The sequence below is a fragment of the Phacochoerus africanus genome, chromosome 9 (genome assembly GCF_016906955.1).
Source record: "Phacochoerus africanus isolate WHEZ1 chromosome 9, ROS_Pafr_v1, whole genome shotgun sequence".
NCBI classification, from domain to species: Eukaryota; Metazoa; Chordata; class Mammalia; order Artiodactyla; family Suidae; genus Phacochoerus; species Phacochoerus africanus.
This window is the reverse complement of record NC_062552.1, coordinates 88,536,094-88,554,994: the sequence shown is the minus strand read 5'-3', so window position 1 is coordinate 88,554,994 and position 18,901 is coordinate 88,536,094. Positions and strand designations below refer to the sequence as shown.

Sequence of the window (18,901 nt, the reverse complement as noted above, 5' to 3'; positions counted from 1 at the left end):
GGACCAAACGCTGTTGGAAAAATGGTGTCAATAGACTTACTTGATGCAGGGTTGCCAGAAACCTTCAATTTGTAAGAAAAACACAACGAAGTCAAGCACAGTAGAAAGAGGTGTGCCTGCACAATTTGGGAGCGGCACTGGGCCATGGGAGCTCCCCAGCATTCCTGCCAGGGGACTGCCTGCCATCTGGGGAGGAGGGTCAATTCCTAAGACGATTTCTTCCCCAAATCATTTTGGGATGGGATGCCAAGGGCTTTCTTCTCATGAGGAGAAATGTATGAGGCTGAATGTGGAGATTTGGCCTTTCGACAGTTTAGACTATGAAGAAAAATCCAGCTCCAAGCAGAACAATATGGGGTTGTGCTGACCTTGAGGAATCTGTCTATACTGGCCAACCCCTCCCCACCAGCCCCCCGCAGCTTACTGACAACTCCCCAATGCTTTGCAAAAATAAGAATTCTTGAAATGTTGGGTTTTGGAACTCAGCCCTCCATTCACCATAGAAACTCATTTAACTAAACGTGCAGTTGCCCTCAGACTGACAGCTCTAGTTATATAGCCTCTGACCACTCACACCCTCTCCCCCGGGGTGGTAGCCTGGGCCTTGGGTCAGAGACCCGCTCATGCATGGTTCCCGCTCCCTTTCCCCTTGTCCTGGCTATGGGGGCCCCACCACGGAAGCCTCGCTCTCCATTTATCCCTCTCCACCTTTGGGGGGGTGGCGCTATGTGGTGGAGGGGCAGGGGGCTTCTGTAAATCAAGGTCTGCTTAAGGTGGAAGCCCTCCCATGGGCAGGGGTGGGCTGGGACTCTGGCTTCCCCTGCCTCTGGGCTGAGACTCTGGCTTCCCCTGCCTCTGGGTATGAACAGGGTGTTCTCAAATCCAGGGCCTGAATCATCAGTCAGTAAATCCATATTCAGGACCAGTGCATGCTAATCCCTGCGGGATAAAGAAGTCAGCAAGACAGCTCCTATCTTTGAACTGCTGGTAGAAACAGATATCAGAGGAAGGTGAGGGGTAATGCGGAGGTGAGGAGTGAACAACTCACTACTTGGGGAAGGCTTGAGTAAAAAGGTGGGATGCTTGGGATACCTCAAGGATTCATTCTTAGTAAGATTGATAGTAATAATAGCTTATGTTTCCATGTTCTCATATTATGTCAGCTGCTGGCTAAGTGGTTGACATTTCTAGACACTTTAAGGTAGGTTCTATTATCATCCTCATTTTGCAGGTGGGGAAACTGAGGCTGATTGAGCTTCAGTACTCACCCAGTTACCAGCTAATAAATTGCAGAGCCCAAGCACACCAAACTCCACTCCTGATGTGCTGTATGTGCCATTCATTCCAATGACGCAAGTCCACACTGGGCTTAAAAAGTCAAGGCGCGACAGATAACTTAAATCACTTTCAATAAAGCATAACCCAGACACTGATGGGAGAGGCACAGAACATAGGTGCCAGGGGCCTCCAGCCCAGTCTGGGGTGCAGCGTGGGGAGGAAGTTTTCCCAGTGTGGGGGTGTGCCAGGGGATGGTGGTGGGCACAGAAGGAAGAACAGGGCAGGGCTTCCAGGTAGAAGGAACATTGACTATACCATGTACCAAGGTGTGGTGTGCCTGAGGAGCTGGAAAAGCTGGAGCATGGCTAGAGGAGAAAGATGTGAGGCTGCAGAAAAAGTAAGCAGGAGCCTGGGAAAGCCTGTGAAGGGCCAGCACATGCTCTGCTAGGGTGTGTGGTTTTAGTGCCTGGGAGCCCCACCCAAAACCTCACAAAAGGGAGGGACTTATTCTTGCGGGAGACCATGGTTGGGTGGGGTGGTGGTTAATAATACAGATTCCCAGGCCCCACTCAGAGTAGTTGAATCTGAATCCCGGGAGGCAGAGCCTGGGCATCAGCATTCTAAGATGAGCTCTCCCAGGTGACTCGTGTATAGGGACTGGTAGGTTTCTAAGTTCCCTCCCCCTCTATCAACTCTGGGTGCCCATAAGACCCTGGCTGAGTCCATCAGTTTATCCTCTTGGACTTAAGGTCCAAGCAAGGCAGAGAACTTAATAATGGCTTTCAGTAAAGCAGTGACTGGCCCATGACCCAAGCTGACCAACCAGAATCTGTCCTGAGACTGTTGCTATGGGGGCGGGGGGAACCCCTGGCCTCTGATTCCTACATAGGATGGGGCTGGGGTAGCAATCTGATGAGAAGGTGAAGTTGTGATGAGTGTTGTGAGTTGAGGCTGTGTTTGTAGAGTTGGCATACTGTCTTTACAAGGTGCATTTTATCTGGTGAGCTTTTCAGGGGCTGATGGTGATTTTCAGGGCTAATCCTCCCCACACCACTCCCTCAGCAGGCGATTCGCCTTGAAGCTCCTCCTTAGTTCCTTGGAGCTACCTGAGGACCTGTTTCAGCTATGGGAGCCAACAAAATCCTTGCTCTGCCAAAACTAGTTTGATTTAGGGTTCTCTCACATGTATGCACAGACTCCTGACCAGTAAGGAGGAAGTAAAGGTCCAACACTGGTCCCAAGGAGTATTTACATAGTCCTCAGAAGTGCAGGGATATGTTGGAGTTCCCTTCATGGCGCAGTGGAAACGAATCTGACTGGTATGAGGTTGTGGGTTCAATCCCTGGCCTCGTTCAGGGGTTTAAGGATCTGGCATTGCCATGAGCTGTGGTATAGGTCACAGACTCGGCTTGGATCCTGTGTCGCTGTGGCTGTGGTGTTGGCTGATTTGACCCCTAGCCTGGGAACCTCCATGTGCCACAGGTGCGGCCATAAAAAAAAAAAAAAAAAAAAGGGCAGAGATGTGTTGTCAATGACTTTTTTTTTTCTTTTGCCGTTTTAGGGTGGCACCTGTGGCATATGGAGGTTCCCAGGCTAGGGGCTGAATCAGAGCTATAGCTGCTGGCCTACACCACAGCCATAGCAACTCGGGATCCGAGCTGTGCCTGCCACCTACACCACAGCTCATGGCAATGCCAATCCTTAACCCACTGAGCAAGGCCAGGGATCGATCCTATGTCCTCATGGGTACTATCAGGTTCATTAACTACTGAGCCACGACAGGAACTCCCCGTCAATGACTCTTAATCCATCCTTCATTTTACTGGCGATAATTTCTCTAGCCTACTCCCATCCCCCCCACCTTCGAAAAAATGTTGTCTACACCATGTCTGAAGGAACTTAGTTACTTTACTTTACGGCTCAGAGGGGGACCTAATCTTTCTTTGTAATTTATCCCTCAAATTCCTCATTGAAACTTCAAGGGCTACCCTGGGTCTGGCCATCTCAGATTTGATGAACCAGCCCTGTTTACTCTCTGCATAACCTTCAAGGTTTTATAGACTTTGATATCACCTTTCTGGCTTCATCTTTCCACAATGAAGTCCTTAAAGAACAAAGCAGCCCAGCTTCTCAGGGAAAGAAAGCCTTCTGCCCAAGTGATTACTCCCCTTTCTATACTTCTGAGATATTTTTCTCATAAAACTGCCAGGTTTGGGTAGAGCGCAGGGAGAATACTATTTTTGGCTCAGCTGCCCATACCATTTCTGAATACTTGGTCCTGCACGGTCTTTAGGAAACATACATTTTGCAAAGATTTCCCCCCCACCACCACCCCAGATCCCTTTTTGTGGCTATAAACAGACTGGACACAATCCTTTTTTTTTTTTTTTTTTTAGGATTACGTTCTAAATGCATTAACTGAGGCTTACCCCTGCAAAAGCTTAACATGCATCTTCTTGCTCACTCAAGCTGGTCCAGCCATTAATCACCATTTGTTTGCCATCTCTTTGCAAAGCCTTCATTTCATCTGCAGGCCTGGAACCACTCTCTCCTTCCAGACGATCTATGGACATTTAAACAAAGTCTAGGAGTACGAGCGATCCTTGGGGATTCCCACTGTTTATGTTCTTCATCCAGAAAAGTACCTGTTTATCCTATTTTCGGTTTCCTGTCGCTAAGGACAATTCTGATCTATGGCAATTCCCACCCCCCATTGTGGAGGAACTTACTATTGAAAATGACCTTGGGGTGGAACTTTGTCAGAAGGAATTTTGAAAGTCTAAACATAATTCATCCCTGGGTTTCAGGAGGCCTGTTTCTACCTCCTCGAGGAATGCTAATAGACTGGTCCAGTTTCATGGTCTCTTTTCAGAAAGTGTGTTTGGTCCAGTTAATTGGGACTTTAAAAAATGCTCATCAATATTACCTTTTTGTATCTATTCCACAGAGTGGCTATTAAAAGTGACCCTTCCTGGATGGGTGGGCTTCCTTGGTGGGCAGGGGACCCAGCCTATGAGCTTGGGCACAGGCTGGGATCTGGAAGGAGAGGTGCCTATTTTGGCACCTGGATGTGATGGCCATCTTTTTTTTTGGGGGGGGGGGGGGGCGAACCTGCGGTATATGGAAGTTCCCAGGCTAGGGGTCAAATCGGAGCTGCAGCTGCCAGCCTACACCCCAGCCACAGCAACCCTGGATCCTTAACCCAGTGAGCAAGGCCAGGGACTGAACCCTTGTCCTCATGGATACTAATTGGGTTTGATACTGCTGAGCCACATGTGGAACTCCATGACTGCCATCTTTAGCTGCCACTGCTCCCTTCCCTCCAGATGGTCCCGGGATAGGGGGTCACAGGCTTGACCTGTTTGTCTCCATGACAGTTTAGGAATCTCCCTACTTCTCTTCTTCCAAAGCAGTTTTGGGTCTCACTATCCTCACCCTGGCTTCAAGGAACCTCTTTACTGTTGACTTTGGAAGGTCTTCCAGGGGGTTCTCGCTTTGGTCTACCTCATTTTCTTAGCTCTTGCTGCAGGCTGCCTTTCTCTCTGCGTGCACACTATTTCCTTTGCTTGAGTGTTCCCTCCCTCACCGCAAGGGACACTTATTCTTAGGAATTAAAACATACAGATTTTATTCCAATATTTTAATGGCTTTTTGAAACATCCATTTCCCTGACATTCTAACAGCTCCCTTTAGAAACTGGAGAAATAGCTCACTTTCTCTTTGAATTCTCTGGACAGATTTAAAACACATTAGCAGATTTTATTTGCTCTTGGACATGTCTTCTAATGTGTGTGATCAGATGAGTAACATTTTCCCCATACACAAGGCAGATGCTTTTAATGTATTTATTGTCTTTCCGTTTCGCCCATTCATCAAGCCTTCCGTGAGTACTTGGCTCTGAGTGGGGTTTTCGGGGTTCTCAGATGAGCAGCAGACAGTCTGGCCCCCTTGGGCAGCCCCAGGGGGCAGTAAGGTGTGGACACAAATAATCCTAGCACAGCGCTGAGGACCCTGAGAGGGGCATTTGCGCGGTGTCTCGGGAGCCCCAGGTTGATCCCCCACCCCCTTTGCTGCAAATCAGCTCAGGACTTCACAAAGTCCTCAGGTCTTTTGGAATTGGAGGGTCTCTGTCAGTAGCTTCGGTAACAAACTGGACCACTGACTGCAAAGCAGGACATCATGAACACCAGACTGGGTGCTGTCTATACCACCATCAGCCTCATACTGTCTAGAGCACCACATGTCAAAATTCCACCTCGTGGACAATCCACGTGAGACTTCCCCGTGGGATAGCATTCCTGCTCGGGGGTCCGCTTTCAGGAACAGAGTCTGGGACTTTCAGGGCCTGGAGGACCAGCTTGGCACAGGACATCTGTATGGAGTGTCCACCTCAGAACTTTCCAGAAGCACACCCCTGCTGGTAGGCCTGGGCATATTCATTAGCACTGGGAAGATATAAAAGGGATTTTTTTTTTTTTAAAGTAAATGCTGGGAGAACAAATTTTTTGGACTTTCCATTTCCTTCAATCTAACATCAATTTTATTTCAAGAAACTGCAACAGTAATAGATATACATGTTAAAAAAAATCAATTTCCTGTTAAATGAAATCTGGTCACTGTCCCTGGAGGCCATAACTATTAACAATTTCACATGGATCTTTCTAGATATTTCCATATGCACACATAAAAATCAATTATAAGCACACATAAAAATCAGTCAATCAACCTATCTAGTTACCAAAAACTATTAGCAACTTCTCTACAGCTCTCTCTCCAGCAGGTATGTCCTATTTTATTCTGTCTCTCCATGAAATGGCCCTATGAACTCCTCCATCATGGCAGGAGCCAAGCAGTCCTAGAAGAGCAGAGTTCCCTAGCTAAAGGGGATGAACCCATGTACATCCAGGTGGACTTATGGGAATCTTGCATGGTACCACTACACCCGCAGTGCTATTATACATACAGGTGGACTTAAATATAAAACAGTCCCTGTGAAAAAAGCAGCAGCTTCTCAGATATAGACAACAAAGACATAGAGTAGTTACTAGTGGGGAGAAAGAAGAGGGGAGAGCAAGATAGGGGTAGGGATTAACAGGTACAAACTATTAGGTATAAAATAAGCCTCAGAGATCTATTGTACAACACGGGGAAGATAGCCAATATATATATATATATTTTTGTCTTTGGTTTTTGGTTTTTTTAGGGCTGCACCCACGGCACATGGAGGTTCCCAGGCTAGGGGTCGAATCGGAGCTACAGCTGCCAGCCTGCACTACAGCCACAGCAACGCCAGGTCCGTAACCCACTGAGTGAGGCCAGGGATCGAACCCACGTCCTCATGGATCCTAGTCGGGTTTGTTAACCACGGAGCCATGATGCGACCTCCAATATTTTATAAGTGTAAATGGAGTATAAGCTGTGGAAATTGTGAATCATTCTATTGCACAGCTGTAACTTGTATAGTACTGTACAGCAACTATGCTTCACTTAAAAAAATAAGTAAAATAAAATAGTCTGTGCGAGGAATGCCGAATGCCTTTAAAAAGCTATGTCCTCTCCTTTTGCTGGACTTCAGTTCCCATTTAAAAACACTCATTGTGTGCCCTCTCATCCAGAAGTCAGACAAGGCTGGTTTACCTCAATGCGTCCATCACACAGAAGGTAAGGAACGTGTCTGAGGTTACCCAGCTGGTTTGGTGGCAGAGTGGCGTTTGGTCAGGTCTGGGTCACTCCCAGCTACCATGCCATCTCTGATGAGCTCACCAACTCCTTGCCAGACCACAGAGACGTCTGGTCTTCTCCTGCCTCTATTGACCCTCCTCTGTCAGTGTCCTCAACCTCTTGTTCTGAACAGAAGGAAAGGCCCATTTTTGAGGTCCTCCAACCTCAGCCCGGCTGGGCTGGAGCCCTCCTGACGACCTGCTAACAGCTTCTGGGGTCACATTTCCCTAATGTAAGCCCCTCCTTCCGTCTCTTCTCACCTCTCTTTCTTGACCTCTGAGAGTCTCAGCAGATTCCTGGAGCAACCTCATTTCTCCTTTTCATACATTTCCCCTTTCTCCCTAACTGGGATTATAAACTAGAATGCAGCTGGAGTTGCATTTAGGAAAGTCCTCCTCCCTCCACTGTCCTCTTGAGCTCTTGTCTGCGACTCTAGGGCACACCTCCTATCTGGTCCACAATTGCAAATTCTTCTGCCTACAAAGCCCAGTACAAAGGTGATAGCATTTGTGAATTGCTTCACTGTCAGTGTTGAGATCAAAACTTCTTAGACATCGCAGTGGATATGGGGAAAGAGAGAGACTTGGGATTTGGGGCAGCTCTACCTCTGTGTGGCCCCCGTCCTGTCCTATCTCTGGACCCTGAGCTTCCCAATCTGCAGAACGGGGGCCTGGATGCCCCCCCAGCATCTCCCAGCTCCACAGTCCAGGGTTTCTAGGGATCCAGTGACCTGACGTTGGCTCTGTAACTCACTGACCTTGCCCATACGTGACTCTAAGGAGCCATTCTGGGGCCTCATCTGGAACATTTCTGGGTCCCTCCAAGTGCGATGTTGCTGAACAAGGAGGAAATGTTATTTGGAAAGTGACATTTTTATGTTTTAGCATCAACATGAGATTCTTCAGCAATAACGCCCAGCAATACTTCTGTATACCTGAAAGCACACCTTGAAAGCATCTAGTAACCTCTTGTTTGAAAGCAACTTTCGGGTACCCATACCAAGCCGTGCCATGTTCCTAGAGTGGAGAACAGCCCACCCAGTGTCTACCTCACCCCAGTCCAGTAAGTTCTTGGGAGAAGAACCAGCTTGAAACCATTTATCCACCAAATGGCAACTGTTTGAACTGACAGTGAGGCTGCGTCTCTCTCCCAACCAGCAGAAGGCTGCAGTATTTGGATTAATGAACAAGTCGGTGCCAAGCACAAATACCATACACATTTAGCAATAGGAACAGATAACCAAGTTATTCATCAAATTCAAAATTGTTTAGAATGGCTAATGCAAAGCTGAAATAAAGAAGATCCCCAGCTGATGGGTGGTGGGGAAGGGTGCCAATCCAGAAAGAACAAATGTGTTGCTTTCTGTGATGTTTTCCCTCTACCACCACGTCTTTCTTTTCTAAATTTGTTGGAGCCTGAGGGAATGTCTTTACTTTTACATTAGAGAAGCAATGCCGCAGGCTGGCCAAGAATATGTAGTCTGGACACGGACTCTTTAAACCTCAGTTATCTCATTTGAAAAATGGGGATATGTACTTTGGCTCCCTCGGGATTATTGTGAGGATTAAATGAGTTAAAGTAATAATAGACCACTTAGAAAAGATGCTTGGCATCAAGCAAGTGTTGATAAGGAGTTGCCAATATTAGTTTTATAACCAGGATAAGAACCATTATTATTTTTTTTTTTAAAAAAAGAACCATTGCTTTGATTGTAACAAAGTATCTACTATGTCCCTGATTCTGTAGAGCCTTTGTATGCGTGGGAATTGGGGGGAAATCTGCAAAGTTCCCCAAGGATTTTTATTTCAAAAAGTTTTAAATTTTGTATACAATTTTAAAGGTTACTCCCATTGACAATTATTACAAAACATTGGCTACATTCCCCATGTTGCACAATACATCCTTGTAGCCTATCTTATACCTCATAGTTTGTACCTCCAACTCCCCTGCCCCTATATTATTGTCTCCCCCCAACAACGTCCGCCATTGGTAACCACTAATTTGTTCTCTACATCTGTGAGTCTGCATATTTTTATTTTGTTATATTCACAAGTCTATTCTATTGTTTGGCTTCCATATACAAGTGATATCTATCATACAGTATATCTATCATACAGTATTCATCTTTGTCTCATTTATTGCACCAAGCATAATGCCCTCTGAGTCCTTCCATGTTGCTACAAATGGCCAAATTTCATTCTTTTTTTACGGCTGAGTAGTATTCCAATGTATATATACCACATCTTCTTTATCCATACATCTGTTGATGGATGCTCAGGTTGCTTCCATATCTTTGTTATTGTAAATAATGCTGCCATGAATATTGAGCTGCATGTATCTTTTTGAATTAGTGCCCAGGGACTTTTAGATAACCCTGACTTCTGGGTGGGTTCTAAGTGCATTATCAGTTATACTCAAGTTTTGTTGAGCAACTGTTATAAGACAGAGTCTCCCATGTAACTGTAGGATTATCTCAACTATGTGATGGGCACAGCTGTCTCCATTTCAAAATGAGGAGACTGAGACTCAGGGAGATTAAATGACTTGTCCTAGGTCACTAAGAATATAAATGGCAGGGAGATGCTCAAATCCGGGTTTTATGATGCCAAATCCAGGGTGTTTCCCACCAAATCAGGGCTATTTCTCAGTCTTCACTGGGTTTATTTTTTCTTATTAGTCAGATAAAATGCTCCATATGTATAATGATGGGTCATGCATTAGAAATGCAGGTATGTTTAAAGATATACTGTTTTCCAGAAACAAACAAAAACATTAAAATATTTTAAGAAAAGAAAAATTTTCCTGAACCATCTCTCCCAACCCCTAAGAACTCAGGAAGCTGAAATAGTTCTAGAATTCTTTTTTTTTTTTCCTTTGGATGTTAAGCGGTATTTTTAGGTCAGATTTTCATGGAGTCCTTACCTGGGCTTAACAACCTCTGAATGACAGGTAAATATTACACGGCAAGATGTTTAAGTAAACCTATCTACATTATCCATTCACTGCAGTCACTTTACACCACAAGCCATTCAGATCATGTCTTGAACTCAAAGCCAGATGTGCTTCTGCCTCTACAGATTGGTCACCGATTGAGAAAGGGAAGGCTTGGGCACCATTTTGGTTGGGGTGCCTTCTTGGCTTGGGATGGTTTTGCTCGCATTGACTCTTTGCCCAGTTGTGTGTGTGGGTGGGAGGGGAGCAATATGTTTCCTACATAGCCTGAAGTCATCAGACTCTGCCAATAGCATCCATTTGCTCATGAAGAAATCAGATACTAAGAGTTTAGAGAGCTCCATTCTCAAAATAAAAGCAATGTAAGACCCTCACGACCTGGAAGAGGGTAACATCTAGCTTTTCTTTGCCACATACCAGATACCCAAGAATACAAAACCAAGTATGCCTCAGGGGAGTAAGGGAAGCACTTTGAAATTACTATTCCGAAATCTGAATTTCAGACGCCTTTAACTGCATGAATTGACATAAAACAATATAAATTCAACTCCTGTGAATTCCTTGTTCTGTCTGGGGCAGAATGACCTGCCAAATTTAGTAGGGAGGGGTTATTAGCAGGTCTGGATCTGTCAGGGGATGTCTTCATGAACCTCATAATGTCTACAGGTGAGCCTGGTCTCTAAGCTCTACATCTGGTTTTTTTTTTTCTTTCGAATTTTTAATAAGATTTTATTTTTTCTATTATAGTAGATTTACAATGCTCTGTCAATTTCTGCTGTACAGTAAAGCGACCCAGTCATATATATATATTATATATAAAAATATATAATATATATTATATTTTATATACAATATAATATATACTATACTATATTATATATAATATAATAATATATAATATATAACATAATATATATATAATTATAATATATATATAAAAATATATATATACATTCTTTTTCTCACATTATCCTCCATCATGTTTCATTATACATGACTAGATATAGTTCCCTGTGCTATACAGCAGGATCTCATTGCTTATCCACTCCAAATGCAATAGTTTATATCTACTAACCCCAAACTCCGTATCTTTTTTTGCTTACATAAATGGAAGCCCATCTGACAAAATGCAATGACATTAAAAATCTACTATTTACACTGTACCTCTTTCCATTGGTGACTTTAAATTAAACATAAATGCAAGTATATTATATACCCAAACTTCCAAACATCAATTCCTATTCTTTCCAATTGATTCTTATTCGAGGCACCAACTGTTTGGAGGAAACTCCATAGCTTTTACTATTCTGCGAATGAAAAATGCATTTCCATGCTGCATTTATTTGTTCTGTTAGAAATCTGTTCAATTCACACTTATTAAGTGGAGCACTGGGTGCTGGATGGCGAGCTAGGGCTCAACAACAGACTGAGAAAAACTGAAATACAGAAGGTGAGATCTCACAGGTCCTGGAGGAAGAAGTACCCGGCATACCTCGAGGGGCCATATGGGGGAAGTCAAGGCCAAGTGCAATCACAGAGACCTGGGGCACATGCCTTGATTAGGGTCTGTGGGTAGAGTGCTTTGGACTTCTTGAGCTAAAGCTAGAATGGTCAATTCAAACCCAAAGAGCTGGCTTTCTGTGAGCCTGATTGGCTGGGGGTGGGGAGGCAGTCTTAGGGGACGCAAAAGGGGCAAGCCCTGGGGAGAAGGGGAGACCTTTGTTCATGAGGGATGGCTGCTGTCTAGGGCATGCGCTTGCATGGGGGGGGGGGCGGGGTGCTGGCATCAATTTAAGGTTTCCATGGGCCATTTGGCCAAACAAAATGGATGCAGATGCAGTAATACTATGGAGTAGCTCAGCTAAACCCTCAGCAGTCCCATAGACTTGTTCTTGTGAGACTTATCTACTCTGTTCTATTCTATTCTATCCTGTTCTGTTCTGTTCTATTCTATTCTTGAGCTGAAAATGCACACTGGCAGCAAATTTCTAAGTCACTGTGATGGCTCCAGCAGACATTTCCTGAGCAAGCCTCTCTGAGAGCTAGGAAAATGGCGTGCTCACAAGGGGTAACCAGCAAGGGCTGGTAGTCTCCCAAGTGGATTAGACTTTGATGGAGAGGATCAAATCTGTGAAAGGACCTTGGGCAATTAGATACCCTGGATTTTAAAGAGCTATCCTGGAAGTAGAGATACATGGTGGTCCAAATCAATTGGGAAATGTATCAGTCTGTCAGGAGAGTGAATTCTAAGGTGGAGTGTCTGCGTTGTGACCCATAAGGTTTCTACCACAATAGATGTTTAGGAAGCCATCATGGGTAAATCTTTGAATGTCTGTATGTTTCCACCTAGTCTCATTTAAAGAAGTCATCAAGGAGAAAATTCCTTACAAACTGCTAAAGACGATGAAAAGTTGTCTGCATCCATCTTCAAGAAGAATAAGTGTGCTAAGAGTAAGTAATGGAAGCTTTCTCCCAAAACTCCAAACAGAACTACCATATGACCCAGCAATACCACTTCTGGATATGTATCTAACTTGAAAAGACACATGCACCTCAACTGATCACAGCAGCATTATTATACCATTGCCAAGATATGGAAGCAACCAAAGTGTTCATTGACACATGATGGAAAGAAGATAAGGTGTGTGTGTTTGTGTGTGTGTGTGTGTGTGTGTGTATGTGTATATATGTATATATATGATATAGTATGTATACATATGTATATATATATATAATACTATAAGTATATATACTATTCATACACAGATGAATACTACTCAGCCATTAAAAATGAAAATTTGCCATTTGCAACAACATGAACAATTGATTCTTATGCTTAGTGAAGTCAGATAGAGAAAGACAAATACTATCTATTTTCATCTACAGATGGAATCTAAGAAATACAACAAACTAGTGAATATAACAAAAAAGAAGCAGACTCATGGACACAGAGGACAAATTAGTGGTTGCCAGCAGGGAGAGGGAGTGGGGAGGGGCAATATAAGGGCAGGGGATTAAGAGGTACAAGCTATTATGTATAAAATAAGTTACAAGGATAAATTGTACTACACAGGGAATACAGCCAAATTTTATAATAACTGTAAATGGAGTATAACCTATAAAAGTTGTGAATCACTACACTGCACGCTTGTAAGTTATACAATATTGGGCATCAACTATGCTTTGATTAAAAAAAAGCTAAGTTATGGTACTGAGGCTCTTGCTGAAAACTAAGGCAGGCCATTTCTGTTCATAGAGCTAATATTATTAGGGAACAGGATAGATTGTTGCCATCAGCCAGAGCATGATGTTGCAGAGACCTTGAGATAATGAGAGTCTTTGAAGACAAAAAAAAAATGAAACAGAATTGAAGCTACAATGGATGGTCACTACCAAGTGATGTCCTAAGGAAACAGAAATCAACAAGCTTTTGAGTGTCAGTACTGATGTTCCCTCATCTCTGCTAGGCTCCATGGAGGACACAGAATCTATAACAATCAGCCTTGTTTTTACCAGATTGGTGACAGAATCTTTTGTTTTCAAGTTTTTGCCAGATTTTCAGATTCGAGCAAATCCAGGATCTTGATTCCTGAAAGTTCTCCATCTTGAAGTGTCGCTTTCCACAAACAGTCAAAAAACAAGAAGTAAATTCGACTGGCAAATTTTGTCACTGTTTTCCACATAAACAGCGTCTGCTACATTTTAATTCTTTATTCTAGTAATCTGGATATAACAATTTTATTAGGTATGTAGTATGTATTTATGTTTGTCAAGTAGCAGTGACTTTAAATCTTTTAAATGAGAGCTATTAAATTTGCAGTCGACATTTTTTTCCAATTTCTGACCAAATTTCAAAATTTCTTCTTCTCCTGCCCTTAGAATTGTAGTATTTCACACCTCAGTGAGCATTCTTGCCTCCTGACCCCTAGGCCCTAGTATGATACAGCATTTTCTACTCAGAGGTCAGAGCTGGCTAAGAAACTGGGCATCCTTTTAAAAGCTGTTCATTTGTCACCAAGGAAACTGACTTCTGCCTGACCTTGTCTGCACACTTGGGCGAGGTAGTGCTTAATTTTTTCCACTGCCCTTTTCATTGCTCTTCATAGCTCTGTTGCTAAGTAGGGGAAGGGAGGCTGAAATTGTGCTACCATTCAGTCAAAATAAGAAAAAGAGAAACCGGTCACCTGAAAAGGGTTGGAAACCACAGGTGGAAAAGCCCGGATCGCCCTTTCTTCAGGTTAAGTCTGTGTTGAATTAAGATTGTGGAAATAATTCACAATGAAGTGTTGTTTGAAAAGCAAATCTGTCCTTCTAGAGAGCCACAGAAACACCACAGACCCTTAAAACTTGTTTGAACTTACACGGGGGATGTTCTAAGTCAAGTTCTAGAACAGTGATCTTTAAGGAATGGTGCCTTTTCATTTCACAGAACTAGCAGATTCCAATGAGCCTGCAATGGTTTCTGAGAATCCTGTCCGTTTATGCTCAGTTTCATTTGGGTATATCCTGTCTCTTTTCCTGGATAGCAGATTTCTGGAGAGATCGGTGATGAGACATCTTAAGGCACGACCTAATGTTGGGACCATACTTGGTTAAAGGTAATTGAGTTTAATTCATTTGGTAGCAAGGCTGTAGAGGGAAAAAAAGCACTTTAAACCCCTGGAACCCTGGCTATACCCCTTTACGTCTCTGGGCATCAGTTTCCTCTTCCAAGAAGTGGAAATGCCAGTGCCTCTTCCTGCCTGCTCTTCCCAGCAGCCAGCAGTGCTGAGAGAGACTTGAAAAATTCCATGTCCCAATGTTAGGAATGCTCAGTACCTATTCATTTTATCTCCCCATCTAAGAATTCCTGTATCTCTCCCCTGCCCCCCCGGGGTGGGCAGTAGAAGAGCCAAGTCAAGGGTCCTATTAGCTGGGACCCCCCCCCCCATTCAGTATTATTACACACACTGGGGAGTTCCTCCTTGGAGAGACTTGTAAGGACAGAAAACAGACAGAGGTTTGTTTTTTTGTTTGTTTGTTTGTTTTTTGTTTTTTAGCAAAGGTCAGAGAAGCCCACCTTGAATAAGAAGCCAGGTTACTGCAAGACCCTTTTTTGGGTCATAAATCTAGTTATTAAATAATCACCTGCAAACCGCAAGACAGTTTGACACAACCTGGGGAGTAGGCAGATAAGCCACCCACATTTCCATCTGTTATTCAGAGCAGAAGCACCTGCCTGTCACCTGGGAGGGAAATGATGGGAACAGGGCCATTGAAAAAAGGAGGCTGGGACCTCCCTTACCACCACTGCTGCTCAAAGGATCTCAAGGGGGCAAGGATCTTCCCCACTAGCAGAACAGCCTACCCTTCAGAAAAGGGAGAGCCCAGCTCAGTGCTAATATCATCTGGCCTGGAAGGTGGCAGCAAAAACCAGGCATGTGGAGCCCGTCTGTGTATGGGTGCCCCACCCACAGCCTTTGTCCGCTGTGCTGGCATCCAGCAAAGTCTGCTCCAGTGGCTAACTGAAGAACATGTCCCTTATAAAGGGGGCCTCCGATAGTGGAACAGCAGGAAACCTCTTCTTTGTGCAAAAGAAACTTGCCATTTTTGGCATACCTTTCCTGTGCAGATCTGCACCAGATCCTTTCCCAATTCTCCTTCAGCTGCCCTTCAGAGCACAGCTAATCTCTTTTCTAGGGGTCATGACTCAAGATTCGCCTCTCTGATGCACCGTCCCTACGTACATAGGTTTTTCAAATTTCTGCGATAAATGCCCAGAAAACAGGCACAGACTTACAGGCAGGTAACATTTTACGTTATGCTTTTGTTACAGGACCCTAAAGCCTGATGGTGAAGGTGAAGGATCTCTTTGAGGTGGGAGCTTGCTAATCAGTAGGACCTGCAATTCTGACCCTTGAGCTTGGCGTGAGAGCTGGGGGCGTAGCGGCGCTCCAGCTCAGCCGGACTGTAGCTACGGTGAAAACTTCTAGCCCCAGGCAGCCAAGTGCCTGCCTCCCCACCTCGAGCCGGAGTCTCCTACTTTGAGAACACCCAACTTCGTGGCCTAAAAGAAACGCTCAATGTATCATTTCCGCTAGATGGCGCGATTTCCCCTAATCGGTCCTCAAGACACCCGATTTATAAAATAAATACATTCCAACGCCTTCCGAAACCACACTACATAATAGCAGCTCGCAGGCTCCCATAAAAAAAAAAATCTCAATTTAGGGATATTGATTCTACCTCCGAGCAAATCTAATGCAATTACATTAACAGGATGCAATCAAGAATTGCATACTAGTGTCCCCCACATCAGTCCTCCCCCCAAATACACCTGTCCCACTGCCCCAGCTTGTTCCTGGGATGAGCCACTGCTTGAGCCAGGCACGGAACTGTTGCTGTGCCCAGCACTCTGGGCCCACCTGTTCACTTAGAAACGCCAGGGCCACTCGCGACTCCTATCGCTTAAGCACTCAACACAAGTCCCTCACTTTCCTGCGCACCTGCGCTCCCAGGCAAAGGACCATTGGAGACCCGAGCCCAAACAGTGCGCAGCGCCGATGCCCCCCGGGGCAAGCCCTAGAGCAGCGGCTCTGCAGCTGGCTAGGCAGCTGGGCGAGAAGCTGGAGGAGAGGGCCCGGGAGAGTCGGGCCAATGCGGGTTCACAGCGGCACAGCCCGGTGGCTCTCCCTGTCCCAGGCTCCGCGGGCTGGACGTAGCGACCGCCCAATGAGGAGGTGGCCGCGGGAGAAAGAGAGCTCCCAGCACGCGCACAGTGGTACACACATTCGCCGGGTCTGCCCAACCACGCGCGCTGCAGGCTGCCCGGGGAGAGCATTTTAGGAAAAAAGAGCAAATACCAAACCACAAAAACTTCGCTGCTGCCAAGAGCTAAAGCGATCAGGCTTAGCAAAGCTCAAATCTGGGCAAGATGGGAGCAAGATGAGACGCGGGGTTGGGGAAGACCAAAGCCGTGCCGTAGCCCGGGCAAGTGGTGGCGGCGCCTCAGGGATGTCAGAGCCGGGTCCGCCCCGCTCCTGGCCCGCGCTTACCTTGGCGGCTGCATGAGCCCCTGCAGCCCTCGGGGGGGTGGCGCTGACAGGGCTGCGGGCGAAGAGGGGTTGCCGGGGCGCCGCTGTTCGGCCCCGGGGCAAAGTGGGAGGGGCTCGGCAGGCGCTGGTCCCCGCCGCCCCGGCCGGCTCAGCAGCGGCCCGGGGCGCGCCGCCTGCTCCCGGGCTGCATGCCTGCGAGCGCCTGGAGGAGCCGGCCCGGGAGCGAACGGCTAGTGCTTACCCAGCCAGAGGCTCGGGCTGCGCAGCCCGCGCTCGAGAGGCAACTGCAGAGTCGGGCGGCTCGGGCCAGCCCCCTCCCTCGCCCGGCCCCCGCCCGCAACCGCCGCCAAGCGCGGCGTCGCGAGGTTCTTTTGCGCGCGGAGGGGAGGGGGCGGGCCAGGCGCCCGGGGCGCAGGCGGGGGGCGAAACGGGCGGGGCCAGCCGGGCGCGGGCGGGAGCGGAGACGTGGGGTGCCGACTCGGATTGCCCCGCCCCGCCGCGGCCGCACCTTCCCGCATCAGCACCCGCTAAGGCGGTTGGGGTCGGGAGCTGCTCACGCTGCCAAGTCTAGACTTCCCTAAACATGCGGGTTAGGGGGGCGCGAGCCGCAAGTGCCATGACCCTCGAGGCGCCTCCAACTTTCCTAATCATCCGCTGCGAAGCCCTGGAGAGCACGTTTCCATCATCAGTTCCATGGGTAGGGCGAGATATTCTGAGGTTTCTGGAATAGACAGTCACATCCAGGAGAAAAGCTGCTACTCTCTGCAGAGACGCACCTTTGTTGTTCTGAGATGTTTGCTTAATCTTCTTTTTAAACATTAACACATATGTATTAAATATGTAAATCAAGAATACGTCCTTGTGTACAACTTTTATACAGCTCAGGCATATCTAGAGTAAGAAGACCGTATAACATCCCCCTCCCCATTTCAGCCCCTCCCCAGAGGTAACCTCGGGTCAGAGTGTGCTCCGCCGCGAGTCTTTCCTGTCCCTGCGCGGCGCTTTTACGCTCACACGCACGGATTGTAAGTGGATTCTCTTCTCAAAAGAATGTTTCACCATGCAGCGCATGCACACACTGGCGAGAACACTTCGGTTGCGATAAATTCCCCAGAGGCTTCCGGGAGTCCAGGGAAAGATTCTTGCCGTGAAACAGCAAAGAGCCACCCAATCGCCCTGTGCAGAGCTGAAACCCCAGCTGGAGCTTGCAGTCAGCCTGAACACACAGCTCACGCCCAAATTAGCATTGCTCGGTTAGAGAAATTTGCCAGTGCGTTTCAGACAGGGTTATGGCCTTCGCATTCTTACAGAAAACAAGCTGTCATGGATTTTGATGAGAACTCTTTGGATTTGCAAAATAAAAAGTTATCATCTACATTAAAACACGATCATTATTTATGCTTGTGGTCTTGAGGGATGTGGTTTCAACTCAATATTCTGTGTTTTATTGGTACTGAGATAATCTATAGCTGGGATATAAATACAATCCATGTGATTTCGCAGGAAGAGATCGGGTATTGGAATTGCTGGTTTCTATAATTAGCTCTGACCTTGGGCAAGACTTTTAGCTCTCTTGGGCCCCAGTTTCCTCATAGAGAGAGAGAGGAGAGAGAGAGAGAGAATGTCCAGCCCTAATAATTGGTGAATGACAGATTTCTTCCCTTATCAAATTTTTCAACTCAACTCTAACCTCCTTAGGGAATGGCTCTCCCAGCATTTCATTCTTTCTTCCTAACACTGATCTCACTTTGCAATTATGCACTGGTTAGCGTGACCCTTCTGTAGGTGTGGGCCTCTCCCATCAGGCTGTAAGCACCTTGACAGCAGAAACCAGATGCCTGCGGTCATCACTGCACCCCCAGCTTGTAGTGTAGTGCCTGGCATGTACTAGACGTGCTATAAGAATCTTTGAAGGA

At 46.1% G+C, this 18,901-nt stretch overlaps 1 protein-coding gene across 2 annotated transcripts in view; it reads right to left on the bottom strand.

Moving 5' to 3' along the window:
- Window positions 1-17,271, bottom strand: part of RGMA (repulsive guidance molecule BMP co-receptor a) — a 47,344-nt gene extending 30,073 nt beyond the window's left edge. The window contains exons 1-2 of one of the 2 annotated variants that reach the window (XM_047795551.1): window positions 16,986-17,206; window positions 3,708-3,841 (exon numbers count right to left, since the gene is read on the bottom strand). In XM_047795551.1, coding sequence (XP_047651507.1) covers window positions 3,708-3,730 — 23 coding nt within the window. In that variant the 5' untranslated portion in view covers window positions 3,731-3,841; window positions 16,986-17,206. Of the gene's footprint in view, window positions 1-3,707; window positions 3,842-16,985 lie in introns of both variants that reach the window. The other variant, XM_047795552.1, reaches the window with a different exon arrangement.
- Window positions 17,272-18,901: the final 1,630 nt, after the last annotated feature.